At 62.8% G+C, this 25,753-nt stretch overlaps 1 protein-coding gene across 1 annotated transcript; it reads right to left on the bottom strand.

Annotated features, from left to right (window-relative positions):
* Positions 1-556: 556 nt before the first annotated feature.
* On the bottom strand, positions 557-14,657 carry LRRN1 (leucine rich repeat neuronal 1). The gene is made up of 2 exons (XM_036432122.2): positions 14,384-14,657; positions 557-3,089 (listed from the first exon to the last, which is right to left on the bottom strand). The coding sequence occupies exon 2, from the start codon at positions 2,855-2,857 to the stop codon at positions 695-697; it is 2,163 nt and encodes a 720-aa protein (XP_036288015.1). The 5' UTR covers positions 2,858-3,089; positions 14,384-14,657; the 3' UTR covers positions 557-694.
* Between the last annotated feature and the right edge of the window lie 11,096 nt (positions 14,658-25,753).

The raw sequence follows: 25,753 nt of genomic DNA, 5'->3' as shown, positions 1-25,753 counted from the left end.
GTCTGTTACGTTAAAAAAACCTGATAGGTTACGTGTTTCTATTGCCTGTTAGCGCGGCCTACGCCTCTTTAACGACTGGTTACAAACAGGAAACGCCGAGTTCGAAGGCGAACATTCAAGTCAGTGGATACAGCGCTCACGCCGTTGGGGGCAGGTAACATCCGGCCGTGGGTGGTCACGTGAGCGGGGGGTCTGTGGACCGGGGAGGGGGGGCGCGGAGGGGGCTGCCCAGGCTCCGGGCCGCCCCTCAGCCGCTTTTCGGACGGAGGACGGCGCGGTGCTTTCTGCCGATGGCTTTGGAAGACGAGGTCACGCTGCTGGCCGCAGCACAGCGAACCCCAACCTGTCACTGATGATCGCAGGGAGCAGCGGCCGTTAGCACAGCATCGGGGAGTTTAGCAGGGCAGCAACCCAAACCAGAGAGTAATCATAATAGAATCATAATCGTAAGAAGGATAAGGATAAAAACCGAACACACTCCGGGAGCCCAGGCTCGCTGCCAGCCACGTCAAACTATCAATAGCACTCCGCTAAAAAAAACACACAAAGGAACAACAACAAAAACACTGGGATAGCCAGCCGTGCCCTCGCCCTGCCCCAAGCACACGTGACACAAGTCCCCCCGTGTCCCTTTTGCAGAATAAAGCAAACGCGTCCTTGTGCTCCTTCCCGCCAGCAGCCACGTGGCCCGGCGTTACCACATGTAGTAGCTCCTGGACGTGTCCACCTGGGCCGTGGGCTTGGCCTCCGCGGCCGCGGCCCCGTCCTTGTCCTTCTCGGCGTCCCCGTCCCAGAGGCTGATGAGCGGTGGGTACAGCTCGTTGAGCGGGATGGACGAGGTCTTCTGCATGTACTTCTTCAGCGAGTGGTGGTAGTTCTTCCTCTTGAACCTCTTGGCCACGTACGCGGCTGTGGAGGCGAGGCTGACCACGGCGAACATGGAGCCCATGACGGCGGCCAGCGCGGTGCTGGCGTCCTGGTCGGAGACGCCGAGGGCGAAGGCGGCCGTCTTGGTGGTGACGTTGACGCAGGAGCGCTGCGTCTGCTGGTGGACGCTGGCCACGGTGAGGCACACCTCGTAGGCGGTGGCCGGCTGCAGGTGCGTGAGGTTGTACTCGTGGACGTCCACGGGCACGCGGGCCGTGTAGGTGATGTGCGGGTTGTCCACCTTCATGGTGGCCGAGGACCACTTGAGGTTCGACGCCATGACGTTGGAGGCCACCTTCCAGGACACGAGGATGGAGTGGGACGCGGTCTGCTTCACGTACATCTCCAGCACCTGGGCCCCGTCCGGGAGGGTCCCGTTGACCCTCACCGTGACCACGCGCGTGTCGGCCCCCTCGGCGTTCTGGGCCACGCAGGTGTACCTGCCGGAGTCCTCCGCGCGGACGTCGGCGATGGCCAGGGTGCCCTCGCTGCTCAGCGTGTACCGGTCGGAGCGCGTGTCCCCCGTGACCTTCCGGCCGCGCGGCGTCACCCAGTAGACCTGGGGCTCCGGCTCGGCCAGGGCCCGGCAGTCCAGGAGCACCGTGGCGCCCGGCTCGGCGTTCAGGCGGCCGGGGAAGGCGTCGCGGGCGATCATGGGCAGGCAGCGCTCGCCGGCGCCCCGGGCCAGCGCGTCCTTCACCGGCCGGCCCCGCAGCTCGGGCGGCGCGGTGCACAGCATGGACAGCGGCTCCATGAAGCGGATGCTGGTGGTGTTGGCGGCCACCCAGCGCAGCACGCAGTCGCAGCGCAGCGGGTTGCTGTGGATGCTGATCTCGCGCAGGTTGGGCAGCGAGGCCACGGTGGCCCGGTACACGGCCTGCAGCGCGTTGTTGTTGAGCATGAGGCTCTCGAGCGCGGGCACGCCGCGGAAGGCCCGGCGGTGCACGTAGGACAGCTTGGGGTTGTTGGTGGCCTCCAGCTTGGTGAGCTCGGGCAGGTTGTCCAGGGCGAAGCGGTCCACGGACACCAGCTCGCCCATGTTGTTGAGGCCCAGCTCCTTCAGCCGCGGCATGTCCCGGAAGTCCCCCTCCTGGATCTTGCGGATGGGGTTCTTGTTGAGGTCCAGGAACTTGAGGTTGGGGACCTTCTGCAGGGCCGGCTGGGGCACCCGGGCCAGCCTGTTGTCGTAGAAGGACAGGCTCTCCAGGCTGTCCAGGCCCACCAGCGCGTCGCCCGGCACGTCGGTGAGGCACATGCCCGCCAGCACCAGGCTCCGCAGGTTGGCGAGGGGCCGGAAGTTCATGTCCAGGATGCCCACCACGGGGTTCTCGCCGATCATGAGGATCTCCAGGTTGGGCGTGGCCTCGAACCAGCGGCTGTCGATCACCCCGAGGCGGTTGGAGTTGAGGTGCAGCCGCAGGAGGTTGCGCAGGCCGGCGAAGGCGCGCGCCGAGATGGCGCGGATCTGGTTGTGGTTGATGTAGAGCTCCTGCAGGCTGCCCAGGTCCTGCAGGCAGCGGTCGGGCAGCTCGGCGATCTGGTTCTCCTCCAGGTGCAGCGTGGTGAGCCGGCTCAGGTTGGCCAGCCCCACCTCGCGGATGCTGCTGAAGTTGTTCTGGGACACGTCGAGCTCCGTGAGGTTGCGGAGCCGCTGCAGCTCGCCGGCCGTGGCCGCGATGCTGTTGCTCTGCAGCAGCAGCACCTGCGTGTCGCCGGACAGGTTGCCGGGGATGCGGGTGAGGCGCAGGTCGTTGCAGTCCACCGTGGTGGCCTCGCGGTAGGTGGACTGCGGCGTGAACCAGGGCCGGACCTCGCACACGCACAGCTGCGGGCACTCGCCGCTCTGCAGGGAGGGCCCGGCGAGGGAGGCCAGCAGCAAGCCCAGCGCCAGGCCGGACGCCCCCGCGGGGACAGGTCGCATCCTGGCCATGCCGCCCGCCGGCCGCCCCGCCCGCGCGCCTCTCAGCAGCGGGGGACCGCCCCGGCCTGGCCCGCGGACATCCGCGCGGAGTCTGGGTGGCGAGGCGGAGCGCTCTGCAGCCGCGGGGACGGATCTGCGGAGTGTCCGGAGGCCGGGGCGCCCCCAGGAGCTCTCAGCGGCGGCTCTCCATCCCGGGCTCGCCCACTCAGGTCCCTCGGCCTGATCCAGTCTGCAGGTGCGCCTGGAATGCGATAGGGACAGACGTTAGGTTTGTCGCCGACACCCTCCCTCCAGCCTTCCCCAGCCTGCTGAGCAGGCACAGTCCCTCCCAAACGCAACAGCGAAGTGTCCAAGGAGCTCAGCAAGCTAGATTCTCTGCGCTGAACTAGTTCCCCTTGACAGTTAACCTGGGACTGCTCATGTTACTGGGTAAAATCCTCATCACCACACACACACACACACACACACACACCACACACACTAAATAGGAGCCTTCGGAAAAACCCACACGTTATGAAATACACACACAGCAGCGATTTCAGAAACTACACGTACCGGTTGTCAAAACACATATACACACACGTTAGTCGCTAACAGCTCAATTTTGAAAATAGAGGTATTTTAATAAACATGCCTTTGTCATTATTCAAAGTGTCATATGCATTCTCGGGGGACGCCCTATATGGCACCGAGAAAAAAAAAATGTGTTTTGATTGATTTCAGAGAGGAAGGGAGAGAGAGGAACATCAGCGATGAGAGAATCACTGACTGGCAGCCTCCTGCGCGCTTCCTACTGGGGGTTGGAGCCTGCAACCCAGGCCTGTGCCCTTGGCCAGGAATCAAACCGTGACCTCCTGGGTCATAGGCTGATGCTCAACCAGGGAGCCGCGGTGGCCGGCCGGCTGGTCTGAGCTCCGGGTGGGTGGCTGGCGGCAGCAGAGAGAGCGCTCTGTGGAGTCAGCAACGCCGGGCTCGGAAAGGCCTGGCCGGAGCCCCCCACAGGATGGTAGGAAGGCAGCCTGGGAGCAGAACCGGCTCCTCCCTGAGGCTCTCGATGGCCTGCGGTGGGTTTGCAGCATCGGGGTGACCGGAGAACAGGAATAATGACATCACCGCGATGCTTATCGCCTAGCCCCGTGGCTGGCAAACGCCTCAGTCCACAGAGCCAAACATCAACAGGACAACGGTTGACATTTCTCTGGAGAGCCACATTTTTTAAAGTTAAACTATTTAGACAGGTACATTGTTATTAACTTACTTAGGGTACTCCTCGCCTGGCCTTTTTGCTAAACACTCAAGGGGCCAAAGAGCCGCATGTGGCTCGCGAGCCGCAGTGCGCTGACCACTGAGCTCGTGGGACTAGGTGGCAGCCAGATGATCTGCTAGACACTGAGAGGGACTCCCGGCTCGGGGTCCGGGCGAAGACCTGCCCTCAGGACCCCCGTCTGCCGCAGCCAGTGCAGCTCTGCTCTGGAGAAGGCCTCGGCGCCGCTCAGCGCGCATCCCGTTTAAGACACTCCCCTCCTCCCGCTGCTCGGAAGACCTACTTTCCCAGGCAGCACCTGCGAGGTCCCCGGGGCCAGCGGAGGCGGCCCAGTTCGCGGGCGGAGGGGCAGACGAACGCCGGGCTCAGCAGTTCCTAATCGGAGCACCTCGCCCGCTTCTCTGCTGGCTCTCCGGTCCCCAGAGGAACACCAGCTTGTCCTTGCCCTGCTTTCATCTTCTCCCGTCCCTCCTGTATCCGTGGTTGTTGTTTTTGTTCAGTGTCAGGGGCTCAGGCAGGCTCTGGTGCGTGTGGGCGGTGTGCAGGCACGAATGCTCCTGCCCCAGGGTCACCCCGAAGACCCCGGCCGCCATCGGGTGGGCGGGCGGTCCGTGAGGTGCCAGAGGCACAGACCGGCCTGCGGGGAGCATGTGCCCAGCCCTCCCGGGGGCCAAGCTCCACACGTCACCTCCGGCTCCTCTGCTCGCCACGGGGCGCGGGCAGCACGGGGAAACCGGTCCTTAGTTTTAAAAGAAACTCGTGAACTTGATCTTTGCAGCTTGTCCTAGGGCCTCGCAGGCAAGGCGAGCACTCACACCTGAGCTGACTCAGCTCTGCGCCAGCATCACTTCCTGCAATGACCCGACACAGCGTGCGGGACCTTCCCCCTGGCACCTGTCAGGTCCCTTTAACCCCGAGAGCCTGTCACGGCAAAGGCCGCAGGACCAGGGAGAAGGATTTTTTTTTCTTTTTTCTGTTTAACTCGCTTGTAGGATCGGGAAAGTTCCTTGTTTTTCTTCATAAGAAATGAGTGGTTTGCATAGTCAGTCGTCAAGTAGCAATTTAGCATCGTCGAGTTGGGAGAGGATGGGAGGCTGAGGGGACGGGAGGCTGAGCAGACGGGAGGCTGAGAGGACTGGTGGCTGAGCAGACGGGTGGCTGAGTGGACAGGAGGCTGAGGGGATGGAGGCTGAGCGGACGGGAGGCTGAGCAGACGGGAGGCTGAGAGGACTGGTGGCTGAGCAGACGGGTGGCTGAGCGGACAGGAGGCTGAGGGGATGGAGGCTGAGAGGACTGGTGGCTAAGCAGATGGGTGGCTGAGTGGACAGGAGGCTGAGGGGATGGAGGCTGAGGGATGGACGGGAGGCTGAGGGGACAGGAGGCTGAGGGGATGGAGGCTGAGGGGATGGAGGCTGAGGGGATGGAGGCTGAGCGGACGGGAGGCTGAGGGGATGGAGGCTGAGTGGACGGGTGGATGAGCGGACGGGAGGCTGAGCGGACGGGAGGCTGAGGGGACGGGAGGCTGAGGGGATGGGAGGCTGAGGGGACGGGAGGCTGAGGGGATGGAGGCTGAGGGAATGGAGGCTGAGCGGACGGGAGGCTGAGGGGACGGGAGGCTGAGGGGATGGAGGCTGAGGGGACTGGTGGCTGAGCAGACGGGCGGATGAGCGGTCGGGAGACTGAGCAGACAAAACAGGAAGCGACACCTGGGCTGCTTTGTTGATCCTTTTTAGCACCAGCCGGTGCGGTGACATGAAAGCTGCCACGGAACCCATTCATTTTAGTCTTTTTGCCAATTATTTTAATTCTCGTAGCATGCCCATATGAAATAATTGCTCTGTAATTACACCGTGATTGCATGTTAAATAAACGTGAACTCCTCCGTGCGGCGGCCTCACTCTGCCTCGCCGGCTCCGGCTCCTCACACCCTTCCCGCCCTCCCAGGGCCGCGGCGTCCTCACGGCGGACGGAGACTGTGCCAGGCCGTGCCAGTCCACGCGGCCAGCGGTCCGGACAGCGCGTTCGGGACTGCAGACAGGCTGCGGGAAGGCAGACTCATCGGGCTGGCACAGGCAGGGCAGGTGCGGACGAGGCCGGGATGCCAGCCAGCCAGGCCCAGCAATCCCAGGAGCCTCTGCCGGACCTGCTTGTGGGCCCAGGCCAGGCCAAGTTCAGTGTCACAGTGAAGGTGACTCTCATCAAGGAAATGGCAAAGGTTTTCACTTCCATTTCAGGGTATTTATTGCAGTTTTCTTTCCTCAAGAAGAGTTCTGTACCATTGTAATCACATACATGTATATATATATTGTATATTTATACATATTTTAATATGTTTATTGATTTCAGAGAGGAAGAGAGATAGAAACATCCATGATGAATCATCCATCAGCTGCCTCCTGCACGCCCCCTGCTGGGCATCGAGCTTGCAACTGGGCATGTGCCCTGACCGGGAATCCAACTGTGACCTTCTGGTTCATAGGTCAAAGCTCAACTACTGAGCCACACCGGCAGAGTTGGTTATGTTTTTTTAATCTGGTGGTAATTTTTATTAACTACCTGACATTTTAGCAGAATTTTTATCTTTAAAAATGGAACATCCGGTGTTCTTAAGGTGGGAGCCTATACTTTTATTTCTTTAATTTTTTCTTTATTGAGTTTTAGAGAGAGAGGAAGGGAGAGGAAGGGAGAGGAATAAAGAGACAGAGACATCCCCCGGGCATGTGCCCTGACCAGGAATCGAACTCGTGACCTCTTGGTTCTCGGGTTGATGCCCAATCTCTGGGCCACACCGGCCGGGCGGGAGCCTGTATGTTTTAGCTCAGATCTACTGACATTCCTCTGGGGCCTGACGACTTAGACTTTACCAGTTAGAAGGCGATGCACTGAAAAACTTGAGCCTGGGAACATGCCAAGAACACAGGCCCGCCCTCGGAGACGGACAGATGGAAATGCACCAACATTCCGCATCAAGCTCCGCTCCTCCAGATTGAAGACGCAGCGCGTGGCGCGAGGCAGTGCCCGCCCTTGGCCTCGGCAGACCCGGCGCCGTGCTCCCGCAGAGCGCCATCTCTCGGGAAGACGCAAACGAAGCCATCTGTCCCCGAGCTCTTAAAATAACCTCCGCTTCCAGCTCCCGCGCCAAATGGGTTTTATATGACTGTTTGCTCTCCGACGGGTCCACAGAACTGGGTTTTCTTCATCGCTGAGACGTGTGCCCGCCAGCTCGGCCTTCCCTCTGCAGGCGGGGCCGGGCCACTCACGGCGCCCCAAGGGCAGGGCGGGCGGGATGCAGCGGGGAGGGATCCCTGCTCTCACCCTCCCTGGGGCTCAGAGCTGAGGGGGGACCCTGTGAAGACCCCACAGCTGCTGGGGAAATGCCGAGAGGGACCCAGTTTTCGGCATGCAGGGTGGGGTCCTGGTGTGACGTCACCTCCTTCCCCAGGGCCGCGGCGGAGACGGGGTGCCCGCAGCCCTCCGGGCACACACACGAATACGACCTTGCGGATGAAGCGACGAGGTCGCTTGGTCCTGACGGTCAGACTCGGGGAACGGCGTGTCACTTCGGGGGAGCTGAGGTGTCTTCTAGGAAGTGGTCGTTCAGTCTTTCAATCTTTAATTCCCACCTCTTGCCTTTGATAGGGGTTGTTGTTGGTAATATTTTTTTTTTTTAAAAAAAGTATTTGTATTGATTTCAGAGAGGAAGGGAGAGGGAGAGAAACATCAATGATGAGAATCACTGATTGGCTGCCTCCTGCACGCCCCACACTGGGGATCGAGCTCAAAACCAGGGATTGTGAACTTGACCGGGAATCAAACTGGGACCTTTCAGTCCGCAGGCCGATGCTCTATCCACTGAGCCAAACCAGCCAGGGCATTATTATTATTATTATTATTATTATTAGGATATAATCCTTCCCGGCCCTGTTAAGGAATTCACACTGGAACCCCCTGTGGCTCCCAATCTAAAGCCTTTGTTTCTAACCTATTTTCTTCCCATTTTCCCTCTCCTCCTAAAAGCGGCCCCCGAGGGGGAAGCATTCCAGTTTATTAGGATTTCTGGTAATCAGGCTTTTCGATCGTGTCGGCGAATTGAAATCCGGTTCACGCTCCCTCCACGGGTTGGAAGCAGCTGGTTACAAAGTCACCTCCGTTCCCATGAGGACGCCCCGAGGCCCCGGCCCAGCGGCCGGAGGGCTCCGAGGGAGGCTGCCCTGGACCCCCTCAGCCAGCACAGGGCGGGCACGGCCCTCAGTCACCCGTCCAGCCGCCCTGTCACCAACGGGGCCGAGGGCCCGCACACATCCTACATCCTGGCACTGCCCGTGCCCCCACCCCCAGCCTTTGTTAAACTAAAGGCAACGAGAAGGACTTTAACGAAACACCGGTACCATCACCCAAGACCCTCGGGTCAGGAGAGAACCGGACGTGGAGGCACTTTATCCCGGACGTCCAGGGCCCATGTGCTTCACGGGGGGAGGGAAGGCGTTGGGTGGCAGGGCTGCGTAAAAAGGTCCTTCCTTAATGAGATGTATTCCGGAGTAAAGTGCGGGCTGGCTCCTCGCCCCGGAACGGACACCGCCGTGAGCCTTTCCGTGTCCAGGCGCTCGGAGCTGAGCGCGGCCGGGTGCGCGTGGCGGTGCCTTCCCGCTTCCTGTCCGAGCGGCCGAGGGTCCGGAGGGCGCCGTCTGGTAACGGGCCGGCGGGCGAGAGCCGTTTCCTCGGGACACGGAGCGGGGAGAAGCGGGAATTCTCGGGCTGTGGCCGGGGACACGGGCAGGCCGCTCATTCCTGCTTCAGGGCTCCTGGCATCGAACGGGCGGGAAGCCCTGGTTCGGAAATCTGGCCGCCACCCTGAGGCTGGTCACTCGGAACCGGTCCCTCCCTTCTGGTGAGGTCGGCGCTGATGGAAAGGCCTCCGTGGGCGTCTGTGGGCTGAAGGCTTGGGCTGCTCCTCCCTGGGAGCCGCTGGGGGTCGGGGTGTGGCTCCGGTTCCCCCCCCCCCCAACTTTAAATAGCTGCCCTCACTCCCAGGCCCAATAGCCGCCAGGAAAACCTTTCCCAGGGAAGGAGGCCACAGAGGCACGGGGCGAGTGCTCAGGTAACCATGGCAACCGAAAAATGCCACCGAGGCGCTTGTTTCATACACAAATGAGGGACAGCTGTGGAGCCCACACGTCTGCCAGGGTCACAATGGGAGCCGGGGGGACGTGGGGTCAGAGAGTGACACCTCATTTATCTTCATCGGGGCTCCCGCAGCGCCCGCCCGGCTGAGCCCCGAGGAGCAGGCGCGGCCGTGGGGGCGCCGGGCCCGGGGGAGAGCCCCCGGCCTCGGGGTTCGGAGCCCAGTGTCCTTGGCAAGTGCGGCGGCCGGGCTCTGGCGGGGGGGGGGGGAGAAAAAGGGGGGCTGGGCCTTGGGGTGCATCTCTGCCAGTCGAAGCCGCTCCTCTGCCTCTCTGGGCCGAGGCTCTGTGGGTGAGTGTGACGGTTCCATCCCAGTGAAATGCTTAGCCCGGGGGGCACGGCGCGCACAGACCCCTCAGCGCCCGCGCTGGAGCGCGTCCTCCCCGTCCCCTCCCGCCCCGCCCCGCCCGGCAGGCTAGCAGTGAGCCCACCCACGGAGGTGCAGGGGCCCGACTCAAGGTCACGGAGCGACGACCGGATAACAGCTCGCTGACCCAGCGTGTCACCGACACCGCTGCCATCGCCTTTGCTGGGCCTTCGGAGAAGACTCAGAAAGCAAATACCACATAACACGCGAGCCTGCAGAGTGTTCCTCTGAGAAGACACGGCCGCCCACACGGGAGGGCACACCTTTAACTGCCGGAACAGAGTGGACGGCGCCGAGGGCTGCCAGCGCGCTGGAGTCTGTCTCTCCGGCTTCACCGGGAGGGTCTGTGCCTGAGGGACGCGACCCTCTCCATGCACCTGTCTGTGCGGTGACACACACACACACACACACATACACACGTCGTGGCCTACCCACCAGGCAGAGAAAAACGTGCCAGCGTGAGACCCGCTCACAAGCAAACCCCGTTGACGACGCTCTGGAACAGGGGCTCCCTCGGCACGCCATCCGGGACCGGACAGAGAGTTCACCGCTCCGCACTGGGGACCAAAGCAAGAGGGGGCCATGCTCGTCTGCCTCCGACTACAGAACTATCATCTCCTCCGGAACACATCATTCACCAGCGCTCTGTGCAGGAGGGAGACCCTCCCACTGCTCCCAGAACCAAAACACGACTTTAAAACGTGCTTGGTCTCCAGATGGGCTGCCCCCAACATAGAGGCTCCCCGTAGTAATTTTGAAAAACAAAACAAAACCTAAACACAGGATGTGAGCACCCTCCCAGGAGTGGCCGGGGATCGCTGGGAGGACTACCACTCTGTGGCTGAAAAGGAAATGATAGGGATGATGACGAGAGCCCATCAGAGGGTGGCACCCAGGCCCCGTCCTGTGTCACGCCGTGCGGATGGCTTAGTGACGGCGAGACAGAAAGCCCGCCGGGCTGGTTACTGTGTTCCCCCCCCGCCGGCCGGGGCAGCAGCCACGGAGCTCCGAGGGGCTTTGTCCCCGTCAGCACAGAAGGTGTGAGCGCTCCGGCATCAGGCCAGGAAGCTGGCCCCGGCGGGGTCCCGCCAGAGAGGGTCCTGGTGGCTGTCCCGGCTCTCTGGGACGGCCGGGCGCCAGCCAGGGCTGCTGTGCTGCTGTCCGGGGCAGCGTCTGCCCAGGCTGGCTATGCTTCCTGTAGCAGTGACCCTGCCCCCGCCTGACTCCCTCAGCTGCTTCACCCGGAGGGGCGCTGCTCTCCCCTCTGACTCCCTCCCAGAATGAAGATCCCGTGGGCCGAAGCCGGTTTGGCTCAGTGGTAGAGCATCAGTCTGCGGACTGAAAGGTCCCAGGTTCGATTCCGGTCGGGGGCATGTACCTTGGTTGCGGGCGCATCCCCGGTAAGGGGTGTGCAAGAGGCAGCTGGTCGATGTTTCTCTCTCATCGATGTTTTTAGCTCTCTGTCTCTCTCCCTTCCTCTCTGAATAAAATATATTAAAAAAAAAAAAAAAAAAAGATCTCGCGGGTATAAGCCCCCGCAAACAGGAGGCTTCGCCATTTGGAAGTCTCTGCTTCCGTTAAAAACACCTCGGTCACACGTAGCGGGACAAGGCCCCGGTTTGCAGCCTCGTTCGGGAAAACCGGCTATTTCCATCGCCAGGCCGGCGGGCAGGTGACGGCACCGAGGAGCTGGGGCAACAGCCTGCGGCTCTCTGAGGCCTCGTCGTGGGAAAGGCCGTCGTGGCTACAGCCCTGGCCCGGACTCCAGGCCAGAGCCCCCGAAGGACCGCCGCCTGCCGTCCGTGTGAGAGGCGCCGAGGCCGCGGAGAACCGGGGACACGGAAGGAGCAGAGGAACATCTGCCGCCACCCTCCCCGAGCCCCAGCCCTCAGCACAGCACCGTCTTTTCATCCGGGGGCGGGACCGCATGGGAAGGCCGCTTTCAGAGAACAGAGACCTCAGGGGAGACGCAGGCCAGAGAAGAGGTTCCTGTTTTTAACCTGGGGAGAGAAGGGGCCGCTGGCTGGCTTGCCGGTGGGTGGAAGCCCGGGCCCACGTACGGCCAAGGCCAGGAGGTGAGGGTGCGGTGGCCTAGCAGCCGCCGTTAGACACGCTCAGACTCGCGAACAGCCCCGACCTTGGGGTCCGCTCCTCCTCCCTGCTCTGTCCTAGGCCCTGAGCCCTGCTCGGGCAGTGAGGAGCCCCACGGCTCCATCTCCCGCAGGCCTGCAAGGCTGGTGCCTGAACAGCTACAGGAATTCTGACTGGACAGCCATCATTCTCGCGAGTTCTTCACATGGGCCACGCTAACCCTCTTGCCCCATACTGTGGATCTGGAAAGATGGAGCAGGAGGTGAAATGACTAAAAGGGAAAAAAAAGAACTCCGAAAGCCGGTTCCGCCATTGCTTCCAACCATGTGAAGTGGGTGTGACTGCTGCCTGCTTCCCTCGACCTTCCTCTCTGGCTCAGAGCATCCAGCCTGGAGGTCAGGGACACACAGGAGAGGCCCGGGGTGCACACAGAGGAGAGGGCCCGGGGTGCACACACACACACAGGAGAGGGCCGGGGTGCACACACAGGAGAGGGCCGGGGTGCACACACAGGAGAGGGCTGGGGGTGCACACACAGGAGAGGGCCGGGGTGCACACACAGGAGAGGGCCGGGGTGCACACACAGGAGAGGGCGGGGGTGCACACACAGGAGAGGGCTGGGGGTGCACACACAGGAGAGGGCTGGGGGTGCACACACAGGAGAGGGCCGGGGTGCACACACAGGAGCCCGAGGTGCACACACAGGAGAGGGCTGGGGGTGCACACACAGGATAGGGCCGGGGTGCACACACAGGATAGGGCCGGGGTGCACACACAGGAGAGGGCTGGGGGTGCACACACAGGAGCCCGGGGTGCACACACAGGAGAGGGCCGGGGTGCACACACAGGAGCCCGGGGTGCACACACAGGAGAGGGCCGGGGTGCACACACAGGAGAAGGCTGGGGGTGCACACACAGGAGAGGGCCGGGGTGCACACACAGGAGAGGGCCGGGGTGCACACACAGGAGAGGGCTGGGGGTGCACACACAGGAGAGGGCCCGGGTGGGATGCACACAGTGGGGAGAGGGCCCTCCTAGAAGGCGCTCCGGAGCGCGGTGCGGAAAGCCAGGGATTCCCACACAGAGCCCACACTGCGCCTTTATCCGCTCTCTGAAGGGCTATTGTTGAGGAGGGACTCCCGGCCTTTCCAAAGTCCTTCTGTGAATGGCCGAGGCCAGACATCTGCCAGGAGCCGCTCACATTTGCATGCAAATCAGGACACCGGGGCCCAGCAAGCGGCCCCACTTCCACTCAGGACCCACACCCCTCCGCGTGCCTTCCTGAACTTTCCGCGCCTCCGGGCCTGCCTCTCAGCAGCGAAGTGATGAGCATATTCGAGGGCGATGAATTATTTAGACGCAGTGTCCTTCCATCAGATTGCAAAACAAAACAGCACTGTCTTCGGGAAAGCCGACAGCAAAACCCCAGGTCAGCAAGCCCTGCTCGGAGGAGGGAATCCCACTGTTCCTTACGTCTGGGTCGGGAGGGGAGAAGCCGTGGCCTGAGGTGCAGGGAAGGGTCCCTTTTCCTGCACTCCAGGCCGTGGCCTGGGGTTACACCTCCTCAAAACTACCCACCCCCATTCATTCATTCATTCATTCATTCGTTCATTCGCTCGCTCCCTCAGAGCCAGGGCCTGCTCCAGGTGCCTGGGCTGCAGCAGTGACCCCGCAGGCGGGGCCCCCTCTCTCAGGCCGGTGCCACCGGACTCAGTCTGGCGCACCCAGGCGGCTCCCTCCCCACCATCCCTGCCCTTTGCGCACCGGTCCCCACCGGGAGCCCCTTCCGCCTGGATCTCCCCAGCCCATCCAGGCGGGACTCCCCGGGCCGCATGGGGAGCTGCGCACACCCCTCCGCGCCCACGAAGGACACGGGCTGCAAACTTTGTCCGTCCCCACGCGGCGGCGGGGCGCCCAGCAGGCTGGCTCCGGGCGCGGACAGGCTCCCCGGACATCATTCCATCACCCTGGGCGCCTCGGAGCGCGGCGCGGGGAGGGCGAGGAACCCCCGCAGACCGCCCACGGCGGAGCGGCCCGCGCGAGGCTCGGTCCTGAGAGCCCCGGGAGCTCTGTGCATCGCGCCCCTTGTCCGTCTTCACCCACAAGGCCGCCTCCTCCTCCTCCTCCTCCCACAGCCTTCCTCCCTCCACCGTCCTCTCCCCACTCCCCACGCGTTCCGCTCCGCCGGCCCGGTGCCTCCCAGCTCCCACCCGCAGCCCTCCTTCCCCGTGGCCTGGCCTCTCCTCCCCCGCGGGGTCCCCCAAACCCGGCGGGCCTCTCCTCCCCCGCGGGGTCCCCCAAACCGGGCGGGCATCTGCTTCCCCGCGGGGTCCCCCAAACCGGGCGGGCATCTGCTTCCCCGCGGGGTCCCCCAAACCCGGTGGGCATCTGCTTCCCCGCGGGGTCCCCCAAACCCGGCGGGCTCGCCTTCGGCCCCTTTCTGCCCGGCCTTCCCGGCGCGCTGTTCCCCAGCCCTGGGGGCACCCTGGTTCCCGTTCCCCACTTGGTCCTCCCCCAGCCCGGCGAGCCGCGCCCCCCGCCCCCCGCCCGCGGCTCCCGGACACCCGGGCGGGCCCCCAGGCGGCCAAGTTTGCGCCGCCGCCCCCCGCGCCCCCCGCGGGCAGGGACTCACCCAGGCGGCGCCGGGCCGCGGGCGGAGGAGGCGCCGGCTCCGGGAGCCCCGGCCGCGCGGCGAGAGGGAGGCGCCCGGCCTGCGCGATCCGCTCCGGGCCCGGCGGCGGGAGGAGCGGAGGGCGGGTCCGAGGAGGCGCTGGGCTCCGAGCGATGCCCACGCCGGGCTGGCGCCGCGGCCCCGCTCCCGCCCGGAGGCCCCTCTCCCGCCCGGAGCCGCGCCCAGCTCCCCGCGCCCCGCTCCGGGCGCCTGGCAGCCGCTTTGTGGCCGCGGCCGGCGTGCACCTGGGGTAAGCGAGGCGTCAGCGGAGGGCCGCGCCCATTGGCTGCTCCGGGCCCCCCCACCGCCTGTCCCCGCCCCCAGCACCCCGCCCCCAAACCCTTCCTCCTCTCCCCCTCTCTGTCCCCCCAAACCCTCCCTCCTCCCTCTCTCCCCTCCCCGCCCCCTCAACCCTCCCTCCCCCCCGCCCCGCCCCCCTCCCCCTCTCCCCGCCCGCGCGCTGGGCACCAGCTGTGGCCTCGCGACAAAGGCGCGGCACCCGCAAGGGTCTCAGGTGGCCCTGCCGCCCCGCCGCTTTCTGTCCAGGGGTGCCCGGCTGGGGGGGGCCATGGGAGGGCCGGCTGGGGGGGTCCAGCTGGGAGGTCCGGCTGGGGGGGCCGTGGGGGGGCCCTGCTGGGGGGGTTTTGGGGGGGTAGGAGGCGCAGCGCCCTCTCCCCGTGGCGCAGGGCGCCAGGTCTGTGCGGCGGTCTGACCCGCTCTCCAGGGCGCGGTGGTCCCCTGCTGGGCGCGCCAGGGGCGGGGGCGGCCCGCGTGGCCGTGGAGCCGGCCCGCGCCCTCGCTGTGGCAGGAAGGTGGATCCCGTGCACGGCGAGGCTTTCGGATAACGTTTTCTGAAACTGTCATTGCCGCTTCCGATGGGAGAGGTGTGAGTTGTGCTCGGAGGAGCGTGCGGACTGCGCTCTGTTTGAAGGCTGAGGGAAAGGGGCGACACCCACCCACTGCCTCCTGCGCGCCCCCACTGGGGACCGACCCTACGACCCGGCCTGTGCCCTGCTGGGGACTGAACCTTGACCTCCTGGTTCATAGGTTGATGCTCAACCACTGAGCAGCACTAGCTGTGCCCAAGGGTCAGACCCTTGTCTGCCCTCCCCCTGCAGCCCAGACCCTTGTCTGCCCTCAGTGGCTAGGAGTGTGTCTGCAGGAAGGCCGGCCTTGGCTGCAGAACCAGAGCTTGAGTGATGAGGGGGAGCCTGCAGGGGCGTTCCAGCCCCGATGGAGAAACCGCACTGACGGAGGGTCAGTTCCCCCAGCGAGGGAGAGCCAGGCTCAGGAGCCCTGGGCGCCTGTGCGGGGGCGTGCTTCCAGCAGGAGCGTTATTAGTCCCTGGGCACTGACCGCCCTGGGCACTGACCGCCCTGGACACTGACTGACAGCCCTGGGCACTGACAGCCCTGGGCACTGACAGCCCTGGGCACTGACGGGCCCTGAGCACTGACGGGCCCTGAGCACTGCCTGACAGCCCTGGGCACTGACAGCTCTGGGCACTGACGGGCCCTGGGCACTGACTGACGGGCCTGGGCACTGACCGCCCTGGGCACTGACGGCTCTGGGCACTGATGGGGTCTGGGCACTGCTGGCTCGGGGCCGGAGAATGCGGTGGCGTTTCTTCACGAAGTCCCAGGGCAGACCCTCTGGGGACTGAGAGACAGCATTCCTGTCATCGCTGAGGTCTTGGCACCTGGGGTTACACCCTGCACAACCAGTGTAAAGCTACCCCCTCCGGACGGTGACCGGGCATGGGGTCCCTGTGGCGTTTCCCAGTGTCTGGCAGATCGTGGGAACTGTCCGGTGCTCCTGTCTGTCCATCTGCTTTGCTGGCCTGACCTCCATGCAGACACCAGCGCGTCTTAGAAGATTCCAGAGAAGGGAGGTACGCTCGGGGTTCAAGGCAGACGAGAGGAGGACCTCCTTACAACCACGCTGGCAGCCACCGCCAAGGGATGAGTCAGATTCAAGAGCTTTCAAGGCACCTTTCCCGAGAGTCCCACTTTTAAAAAAGTATGTTTTCATGGATTTTTTTTGAGAGGAAGGGAGAGGGATAGAGAGAAACCTCAGTGCTGAGAGAGAATCACAGATCGGCTGCCTCCTGCATGACCCCACTGGGATCGAGCCTGCAACCTGGGCATGTGCCCTGACGGGGAATCAAACCCGGGACCATTCTGTCCTCAGGCCGACGGGCTACCCACTGGGCTAAACCAGCTAGGGCCTTGAGTTTCCTCTTGTTCCTGAAAGTTGTGGTCACTAACAGTGGGTGAAGCACATATAGGAAGCCCTCAGAGGGGTGCGCAGGGCAGGGGGTTAGGGGGGCGATGCAGGTGGACCCTCAGTCAGCACACACACGGGCCATAGGAAGACAGCCACACGGAGGGGACTTGGGGAGGGGAGAGGCCTGTGGGTGTCAGGCTGTCAGGGGCTGATTTCCCAGATGAAGCCGAAATAAAAGGAAGTATGGAGCTGGTGAAGGAGAAAAGCTCTTCCTTCTCCTTTATTTTATGGAATTTTTTTTTTTTACATGAAAGTTCTTTTAAAAAAAAAAATTTGACTGATTTTTTACAGAGAGGAAGGGAGAGGGATAGAGAATTAGATACATCGATCAGCTGCCTCCTGCATGCCCCCTACTGGGGATGTGCCCTTGCCCGGAATCGAACCTGGGACCCCTCAGTCTGAAGGCCGATGCTCTATTCACTGAACCAAACCAGTTAGGGCTATTTTGTGGATGTTTTAATTCTCTCCAAGGTCAATGTCAGTGCCTCTGCCCACTGTTCCTTGGAAGCCCTTCGTCAGGGGTTCTAATGTCCATGTTGATGTCAGAAACAGACAGGTCAGTGCCGATTACCTCCGGGCACACGGCTCCGGGTGCGGCCCTGCACTGGGAGAGAAATAACCTGCAACAGGCCAGGGCGAGAAGGCGGGCAGAGCAATTTAGAAATTGTCTCCTGGCCTCGGCCTCGTTTGGAGGCAAACAGCTCAGAGGATTGCGGCCGAGTGTGGGCGTCTCCGTGGTGCCCGTCGGTGGAGGGGGCAGGAGGTGAGCAAGCGATGGCGTCGGCCAGCCGCTGTGGTGAGGGGGTCAGGAGCCGGTGCCTGTGGCTGGACGGGTACCTCCCCTCTGGGACCTCAAGGTTTTCATTCCTGCAATGGGCACAGCGGCGAGACTCGCAGAGGCTGTTAGGGTGAAACGCCTGCTCACCCGCGGGCTTAAGCTGAGCCTTGCATTCGAGTAGATGCCACTCAGTGCCATTTCTTCTTCTTCTTGGCACTTGTGTTCTCTTCCCTGAATACTAATGCACATTATCATTATTTTTTTAATACATTTTTATTGATGTCAGAGAGGAAGGGAGAGTGGGAGAGTGTCGCATGTGAATCCGGGCAGAGGACACTCTGCTGGCGACCATTTGAACCCGTTCGGCGGCTCAGCGGCCGCACTGTGCTCAGTGGTGTCCCCGCCGGTCTGAGCGGCGGCAGGAGCCGTCTTCCCGAGGAAGAGCACGCTGTTGGCGTCCGGAGGGTGGCAGGTGCCACTTACGGCCTCAGGAAGCAATTACCGTCCGTCACCGCCGTCCCCGGGGAGAGGCGGGCGGCTGGGGCAGGGGAGGCGTGCTGGCTGTTTGGGGCCCCGTCTCCGTGCCTGTCACCACGGCGATCACAGCGCACCGTGCATGAGCGGTGGCTGCGAGCCCAGCACCGAGCGGAGTGTACACGCGTGGGTCCCTGTCATCGCGGGAGAGGCCCCGGGGCAGGGCCAGAGCCCCACGGGGTGGAGGAGCTTCGGGCCTGCGAGGAAGGGCTCCCGGCCTCCTCCGCTGAGGGACTGTGTACCGGTCTTTCCCTCGCGGCCCCTGTGCCTTCCTGCCCCAGCGGTGGGGCCGCGGCCTCCCTGGTGCCGTGTCTGCCCCGGCCGTGGGGCTGGGGCGTCCCCGGTGCCGTGTCTGCCCCGGCCGTGGGGCTGGGGCCTCCCCGGTGCCGTGTCTGCCCCGGCCGTGGGGCTGGGGCCTCCCCGGTGCCGTGTCTGCCCCGGCGGTGGGGCTGGGGCCTCCCCGGTGCTGTGTCTGCCCCGGCGGTGGGGCCGCGGCCCCGTTACTGTGTGGCGGAATGAGTGTCCCCGTGGAATCGCCCACGGAGCAGGCGGAGTGCTTGGGGACTCGGGGCGAGGGGACCCCTGGAGGAGGGAGAGCCGCAGACTCTCGCATCCAGTCCAGCTCCACTCTTACAGCCGTTTCCCCACGAATTTCCCTTTGAAGAATGGATTTGGTCTAAAAGCAGAGAAAGAGCCGAAACCGGTTTGGCTCAGTGGGTAGAGCTTCGGCCTGTGGACTGAGAGGTCCCAGGTTCGATTCCGGTCAAGGGCATGTACCTTGGTTGCCGGCACATCCCCCGGTAGGGGGTGTGCAGGAGGCAGCTGGTGGATGTTTCTCTCTCATTGACGTTGCTAGCTCTCTACCTCACTCCCTTCCTCTCTGTAAAAAATCAATAAAAAATAAAATAAAATAAATAAAATAAAAGCAGAGAAAGAAAACTTTGCAAAGCATTGGCATTGTTTGTGAGAAGCGAGGCTAAGGAAAGAAAACAGTGTTCTGTATTCCTTATTGTTATTGTGGTAAAGCACACACAGCGAACAGCTACCATTTCACCGCGTCTGAGCCTCAGCGGAGCGGCGGCACCCGAGTGGGCGTCGCTGCGCAACAGACACGTCGCTGCCACGTCCCCATGTTGCAGAACCATCCTTTCCCAGACGGCAGTGTTTGCACAGCTCGGCGTCCTGCTCTTCGCTGCTCACTTCAGCCCGTTTCTCAGTCTGCCTCCCTCCCTCCTGGCCGGGTTTCCACGCCTGCAGGCGGGAAGAGACGCCCTCCCTCTCCCGTCTCTGCGCGCAGAGGCGCCGTGGCTAATCTTTCCAAAAACCTGGACCTTTTTAAAACGCCGCGGGACGTGGGACGAATTGTTAAAAACCGGGGCTGTCCCGCCAAAAGCGGGACGCCTGGTCACCTGCCCCTTTGTCCTTCAGCACCGCGTCCCGCTCTGTCCTCACCGCGGAGGCCGGGGCTGGTTTGGGACCGTTTCCTTCAACCCCTTCGGTGGCGGATGAGGACGTAGGTCCCAGGACGGCTGGGACTCACAGACGAGGGAACAGCCGCAGGTGGACCTGCCTCTTTACCGCCTGAGGCAGCCTCCTTCCGCTGCTCAGTGAGCGCCCCTCCGCCTCAGCGGCCAGCGGATTATCCGCGGCCTCGCGGACGGAACCCTCCGCTCCGGTGCGCGCTCCTGCGGCTTTTGCGCCTCCTGTGGGGCCGGGCGGGGCGGGGAGGGAGGCGACTATTACTAACGGGCTGTGTCCCCTCGCTCCCTCTGTGGGGGGCGCTCACGAGGGGCTTTCCTTGGGGGGCCTCCCTTGGCTTCAGCTTTAAAAACGAGTGTTTGAACTTTATTGTGAACGCTGTCCAGTTCACGTAGTGTAGCCGTCACCACGTTCACCGTCTGCGTCCTGCCAAACCGGAGCGCTGTGCCCGTGAGACACCATCTGCCCATCCTCCCTCCCTCGGCCTCTGCAGCCACCCTTCCTGCTCTGATTTAAAATTTTTTTTTTTTTAAATATATTTTACTGATGTTTTTTACAGGGAGGAAGGGAGAGGGATAGAGAGTTAGAAACATCGATGAGAGAGAAACATCAATCAGCTGCCTCCTGCACACCTCCTACTGGGGATGTGCCCGCAACCGAGGTACATGCCCTTGACGGGAATCGAACCCGGGACCTTTCAGTCCACAGGCAGAGGCTCTGTCCACCGAGCCAAACCCCTCAGGTCCTTCCTGCTCTGAGTTATGGCCTTGACCCCTCAGGGACCCAGCCTCAGGGAAGGGGAATGGCTCAGCGTCTGTCTTTCCGGGGCAGGCTTTTCACGTGGCACCAAGCCCTCCAGTGTCATCCACGTGGGCGCTGGGCCAGCGGCTCCGTCTTTTTGGAGGTGGGACAATATTCCGGGGTGTAGGCGCCACCTTCAGTTTACTGTTCCTGGCGGGGGGGAGAGGGGGGGTCCGGCTGCCTCCCCGCCCCCCCCCGGTTGGAGCTCACCACCCTCCTCTCAGGAGCGTTAGGCGGACCAGCAGGCCTCGGATCTGAGTCAGGCTCCCCCCCACCCCCCCCACCCGTGGCATCTCGGCCTGCATGCTCCTGTGGGGCTGGGAGATCTGCCTGCCTCCCCCTCCCCCCGCCTTCTCTGCGAGTGGAGATAATGGAGGAGCACTGAGTAACCTTTAAAAATTGACCAGGTTTTTAACCTCTACGGCTATTTACTTGCTGGGAGTAAGGTATTTATTCCAAGCGTGTGAATAGATGGCAACATTCAAATAAAAGGCGGAATTCTGTCCCCATGCACACCGTTCCTTAGCAGAACTCCAGCCGTGGAGAAGCAGCCCCCACGGTTAGAAGTCATTCCGCCCTCCAAGCGGCGGCGGGAAGCAGGACCAGCTGCGAGCTCTGCAGGGAGACAGAGCAGACCCTGCGGGGCGTTAAACTCGGTCCCCAGCCCCCGCCAGGCCCTGCCCCGCGCCAATGCGGATCCCCTGGGCCTCCTTTCCTCTCCGGCAGCCCTATGACGTCATCCCCTCTGACCCCCTGGGAAAGGGCGGGGAGGGGAGGAGAGAGGCTGGGTAATTGGGGGGGGGGGGGATGTGCCCCCTGCCCTGTGAGGTGATGCTGAGATCCTATCAGTGTTTAAAATGTGACCTTGCCGGGCGAGGGTGGTTCAGTGGTCGAGCATCCACTGATGAATCCAGAGGTCAGGGTTTGAGTCCCTGTCAGGGCACATGCGCAGGTGGCAGGCTCCATGCCCAGGACGGGGTGAGCAGGAGGCAGTCGATCAGTGATTCTCTCTCATCGTCGATGTTTCTCTCTCTTCCTCTCTGACGTCAGTGAAGATGTTTGTATTTTTAGAATGTGGCCTTTGGTAACTCGGTCTTTGCAGAGTTCAGTTAGACAGGTAACTGGGGCGGGGGGGTGCTAATCCAGTAGAACTGGTGTCCTTATCAACAGGCAGCATGGACGCAGATGGAGACACAGAAAACCGGTCAGTCAAGTGTGTGCATGGGGGCTGGGGGTGGGCGGGGATCAATTCTGGGTTCTTCCTCACCGATCACAGGGGGTTGGGATATGTTTGAAGGGGAAGCCAGGTCAGCAGGACCAGCCCAGGGTCATCCTCTCCCTGCTGGGCCCTCCGCTGGAGGCCCAGGTGGTGGAGGAGCACCCTGGGGCGAGTAGAAAGCAAGGCGACCTGCTGTTCCAGGTTCACGAGGGGCCCGCCCCGCGTCTGTGAGGGAATGCTGAGCCGGCCGTGATGGGGGTGGAGGTGGGGAGGCGGGCAGGACCGGCGGGGATGCGGTTTCTAATTTCGGTCTGCTAAATCAGGCTCGCCTGCTGGCGTGGGCTCTCTGGGGAGTCCCCTGGGCCCGTGACCTTGGCGGGGTGACCTGTGAAAGAGGAGACGCAGCTCAGAGCTGCAGTGGGAGGCTCCTGGGTGGGCTGCTGCGGGGTGTGTGTCCGCGTGGCGGTCCCTGCTGAGTGTGTCCTGCAGGCAGCCCCTAGAACGGGGAGGCGGAGAGAATCGGGGCTGACATCCGCCAACGGTGTCTGTTTCCTTTCCCTCTTGCCTCCTGTCATAGCTTTGGAGCCAAAATAATTCCACAGCCCTCGCTGGTGTGGCCCAGTGGATAGAGCCTCGGCCTGAAGAGGGAAGGGTTGAGGGCACAGGCCTGGGTTGTGGGCTCTGTCCTTTATGTGGGAGGTGCAAGAGGCAGCTGATCAACGATTCTCTGTCGTCATTGATGTTTCTCTCCCTTCCTCTCTCTGAAATCAATAAAAATGTATTTAAAAGATAATAATAATCCCCCAAATCTCTATTACATCCCAGTTATGTCACATGACTCTGACTGTGTCCAAGGTGGGAGAGGCGGGGCCAAGCAGGGACTGGCAGCCAGCCCCTCGACCCCCTCCCTCCAGCCTGGCTCTGCCTCCTGGAGCCAGCCAGCCTGGACCCATTTCTCGGAGCCGTTTCTCAAAGTCCAGCTGCCCGCTTCGCAGAGTCTGTTGCTGCGTCGTAGGGTGTGGCATTTGCTGACAATCTGTCCGGTCCCCGTGGCGCCCCACCTCCAGCGTCCGCCTTTGTTGAGAAATGGGACCCGAAGGGCAGATCTCGGAGCGGACGACACCCGCTCTCCTTGGCGAATCCGCAATGTGAGCCTGGGTCTCAGTGCTGGAGCCGCTCGGAGGGAGGGAGAGCGAGGGACCCTTTGCCTGATCTGCTGGGAGCAGCCAGAGCACCGCCTTCTGGGTCCCGCGCTCTTTCCAGAGTCTTCCTCCCGCCTCAGCTCCCCTCCTTCCTCCCCCAAACCGCCAGCGGCCTTGCCCTCGCAGCCCTTAGCGTCCTCTGCAAGCCGTTCCACACGGTGGCCGAGACAACTCGCGCGGGTGGCTTCCAGCAAGGCCGTGGGCTGTATTCGGGCGGGGCTGGCGCGTCTGGGGTGGCCCCGTTCACCTGTGGGGAGGGGGCCTCATCGGGGACCGTGCTCCCCAGGTGCAGCCTCCTCCCCTCCCGGAGGCGGACCTCGACGGCCTCCCGTGATCCAGGAGGGCGAGCCCCAGGGCACCGGCGCTTCCGAGGCGGTGCCTGCATCACACGGACGTGCCGCCGGCCACGCCCCTAATCAGAACGGGCCCAGAGGCCGTGGTTGTTGCAGGCTCGTTGCTACGGATCCACTCAGAGAGGCCTGAACTCCTCCCGTTGTTTCCTTCTTCCGGGGCGCACCTGCCACCCCCCACTGGCCACGGAGGGCCACGGAGGGCCACGGGCAGGGCGCTCCCGCTGTCCAGTGGTGGCCACGCTGCCTGGTCCCCCAGCTCCGTCTCCGTGGAAATGCCTGGGCCATTCCTCACAGAATAAAAGCCACGAACCCTGCCCTGTGCTGGTGGGCTGTGGGGCTGGAGGGAGGAGGCCAGTACCAAGTGGGGGCAGGCTCGGCTTTACACACGGAAAGTTCTGGAGAAGGCGGGGGGGGGGGTGACAGAGTGGCACTGTGCATGCACCTCATGCCACTGAGCTGGGCCTAGGACATGACAAGATGGTTGGTTATTCGTGTGTTTTTAACACAATTAAAAAAGCTTTCATTGATATTTAGAGCGAAAGAGGAAGGGAGACAGAGGCGCGGGTGTATGTTCCACGTGTGGACGCGTCCCTGGGAGGCTGCTGTGTGTGCCCCCAGCCGGGGCTCGAACCCACGGCTCCCGCGGTTCCTGCCACGCGTTCTCCTCTTGTCCTGCCTCCTGTCCTGCCCGCCTGGATGCGGGCACAGCTCCGCGGCAGAGCAGCATGTGGAGGGTCGCGGGGACGAGGCGCAGGAGCCGGAACAGCCGGTCTCCTCCCTCTCCCCCTCCCACGCCTCCCCCACATCTGTGGCTTGCCTGGCGCCGGGGTCGGTGACCGACGGAGACGCTGCTCAGGGGAAAGGCATGCGGCTGAGCCGCACCTGCCGCCCCGCGTCTGTCAGCGCCTCCGTCTCCGGCCCCGAGCCCTCGGGAGAGGGGACGGCTGTCCTGGCGGAGGGAGCCGCCTGGAGCCCGGATGCCGCCCCTGCCCCAATGGGGTGACGGCGGCCGCGATCGGGCACCCTGCCTCTGGGCGTTCCGGGCCCCGGGGCAGGGCCGGCGCTGGAAACCAGAAGACTCAGGTGCCGTCCGGGCCTACCCTCTCTGTTCCAGAATTGCCTCATTTTAGGCAAGTGCTCCCTCTCTGAGCTTCCACCGTTTCATCCACAAAACAAACAGCGACAGCCGCGGTGTGTGGCCGTCGGACCTCTGACAGTCATCGGCAGGGAGACGGGAGGGCCGCCCGCCTGCTCCTCCACGACCGGATGCAGCCGGCAAACGGGGGAGAGCCTGCACCTGGATCGTGTCCCCGTGGCCTTGGGCTTGTCGCTCTGCTTCCTGGACAGCAGAGTGGGCGCCCCAGCAGGTGCGGGGCTGTGTGCGGGGTTCGGGCGGGAGAGACGGCGTGAACTCCGAGCACTGGGCCCGCCTCAAGCCCACCGCAGCCCCTGGCCTGGCTGCTGCCTGGAGCGCAGGGACGCGTCCGATGGATGCCCAGGCGTGGCACGCCTCAGCCCGCGCTGCGTCCTGGTAAGCCAGTGGTGGGCAAACTCATCAGTCACAGAGCCAAATATCAACAACCATTTGTCATTTCTTTTGAGAGCCAAATCTTTTAAACTTCTTCTAATACCGCTTCTTCAAAATAGACTCGCCCAGGCTGTGGTATTTTGTGGAAGACTCCAGGGGCCAGAGCTGAATGTGGCTCTTGAGCTGCGGTTTGCCGACCAGGGTTTTAAGCCGGAGGGTGACTCGGACTTCTCGCCAGGTTAGAGGGCTGGCCCGTTACCGGACGGGACACCGGCAGAGGGATGTTGAAGGTGAGGGGAGACGGACTAACGCTGAGACTCTCTCTGGAAGGGTCTCAAAGAGCAGATCTTCCTCTGCCCGGGGCTCTGAAAGCTCCAGAACCTTCCAGCCAGAACCAGTGAGGAGACTGAATTCTGCGGGTCTGGAGGGGGAAGGCTGGGACCTGCCTCTCTGAGGAGGGGGCTCATGGGGTCGGAGGACCACACGCAGGGCAGCCGGGGCCCAGCGCGAGGAACCCCGACGGTTTCCTTCCGAACCGCCTGAAGGCTTGTGAGCACTGACCGTGCACACGTGTAAGCTTGCTCCCTAACATTTCCTTTGTGTAAACAAAGATGTGATTCCCAGCCTGTTGTCACAGTTCATGTTACAACAAAATGTGATGTCTCTCTTGGAAGTACACCCCCAGGGGGAAGCTGCAGGGACGGGGTCATCGCCGTCTATTTAACGGGATGCTTCGTCCTGTGGTCAGACACACCACCCTACTCCTCCTCACTGAGCCCAAAGTCCCCGTCAGCTTCCCATAGCATCGTGCCCCCCAGAGGTGCGTGCTTCTGTGGAAGGCCTTCTTGGTCTCTCCTCCTGCTCAGCTACCCCCAAATAGGCACATCCCCAACACTTTCTTATGTGGAATTTCTCAGGACCGCAAGGGCTGAGTGCTAAACGTTTCTTCTGGATTCGCTGGTTTGTTTACAAGTAGTTGGCAGCCGATTGAAACAGCGCATCATACACATACACAGAACGGTGTTGGGACTGCACCTCTCCATGGATGACGGGTGCTGGGGTTTTTAATTGGCTCCCCCTGCAAGGATAAGCATTGCTTGTTGCTGGAGTGAGACTCGATGAGACCTCAGCTCTCTGTCACGTCTCTGTTT

Source organism: Pipistrellus kuhlii, unplaced genomic scaffold (assembly GCF_014108245.1).
Source record: "Pipistrellus kuhlii isolate mPipKuh1 unplaced genomic scaffold, mPipKuh1.p scaffold_m20_p_11, whole genome shotgun sequence".
NCBI lineage: Eukaryota > Metazoa > Chordata > Mammalia > Chiroptera > Vespertilionidae > Pipistrellus > Pipistrellus kuhlii.
This window is presented reverse-complemented; position numbering and strand designations above follow the sequence as displayed.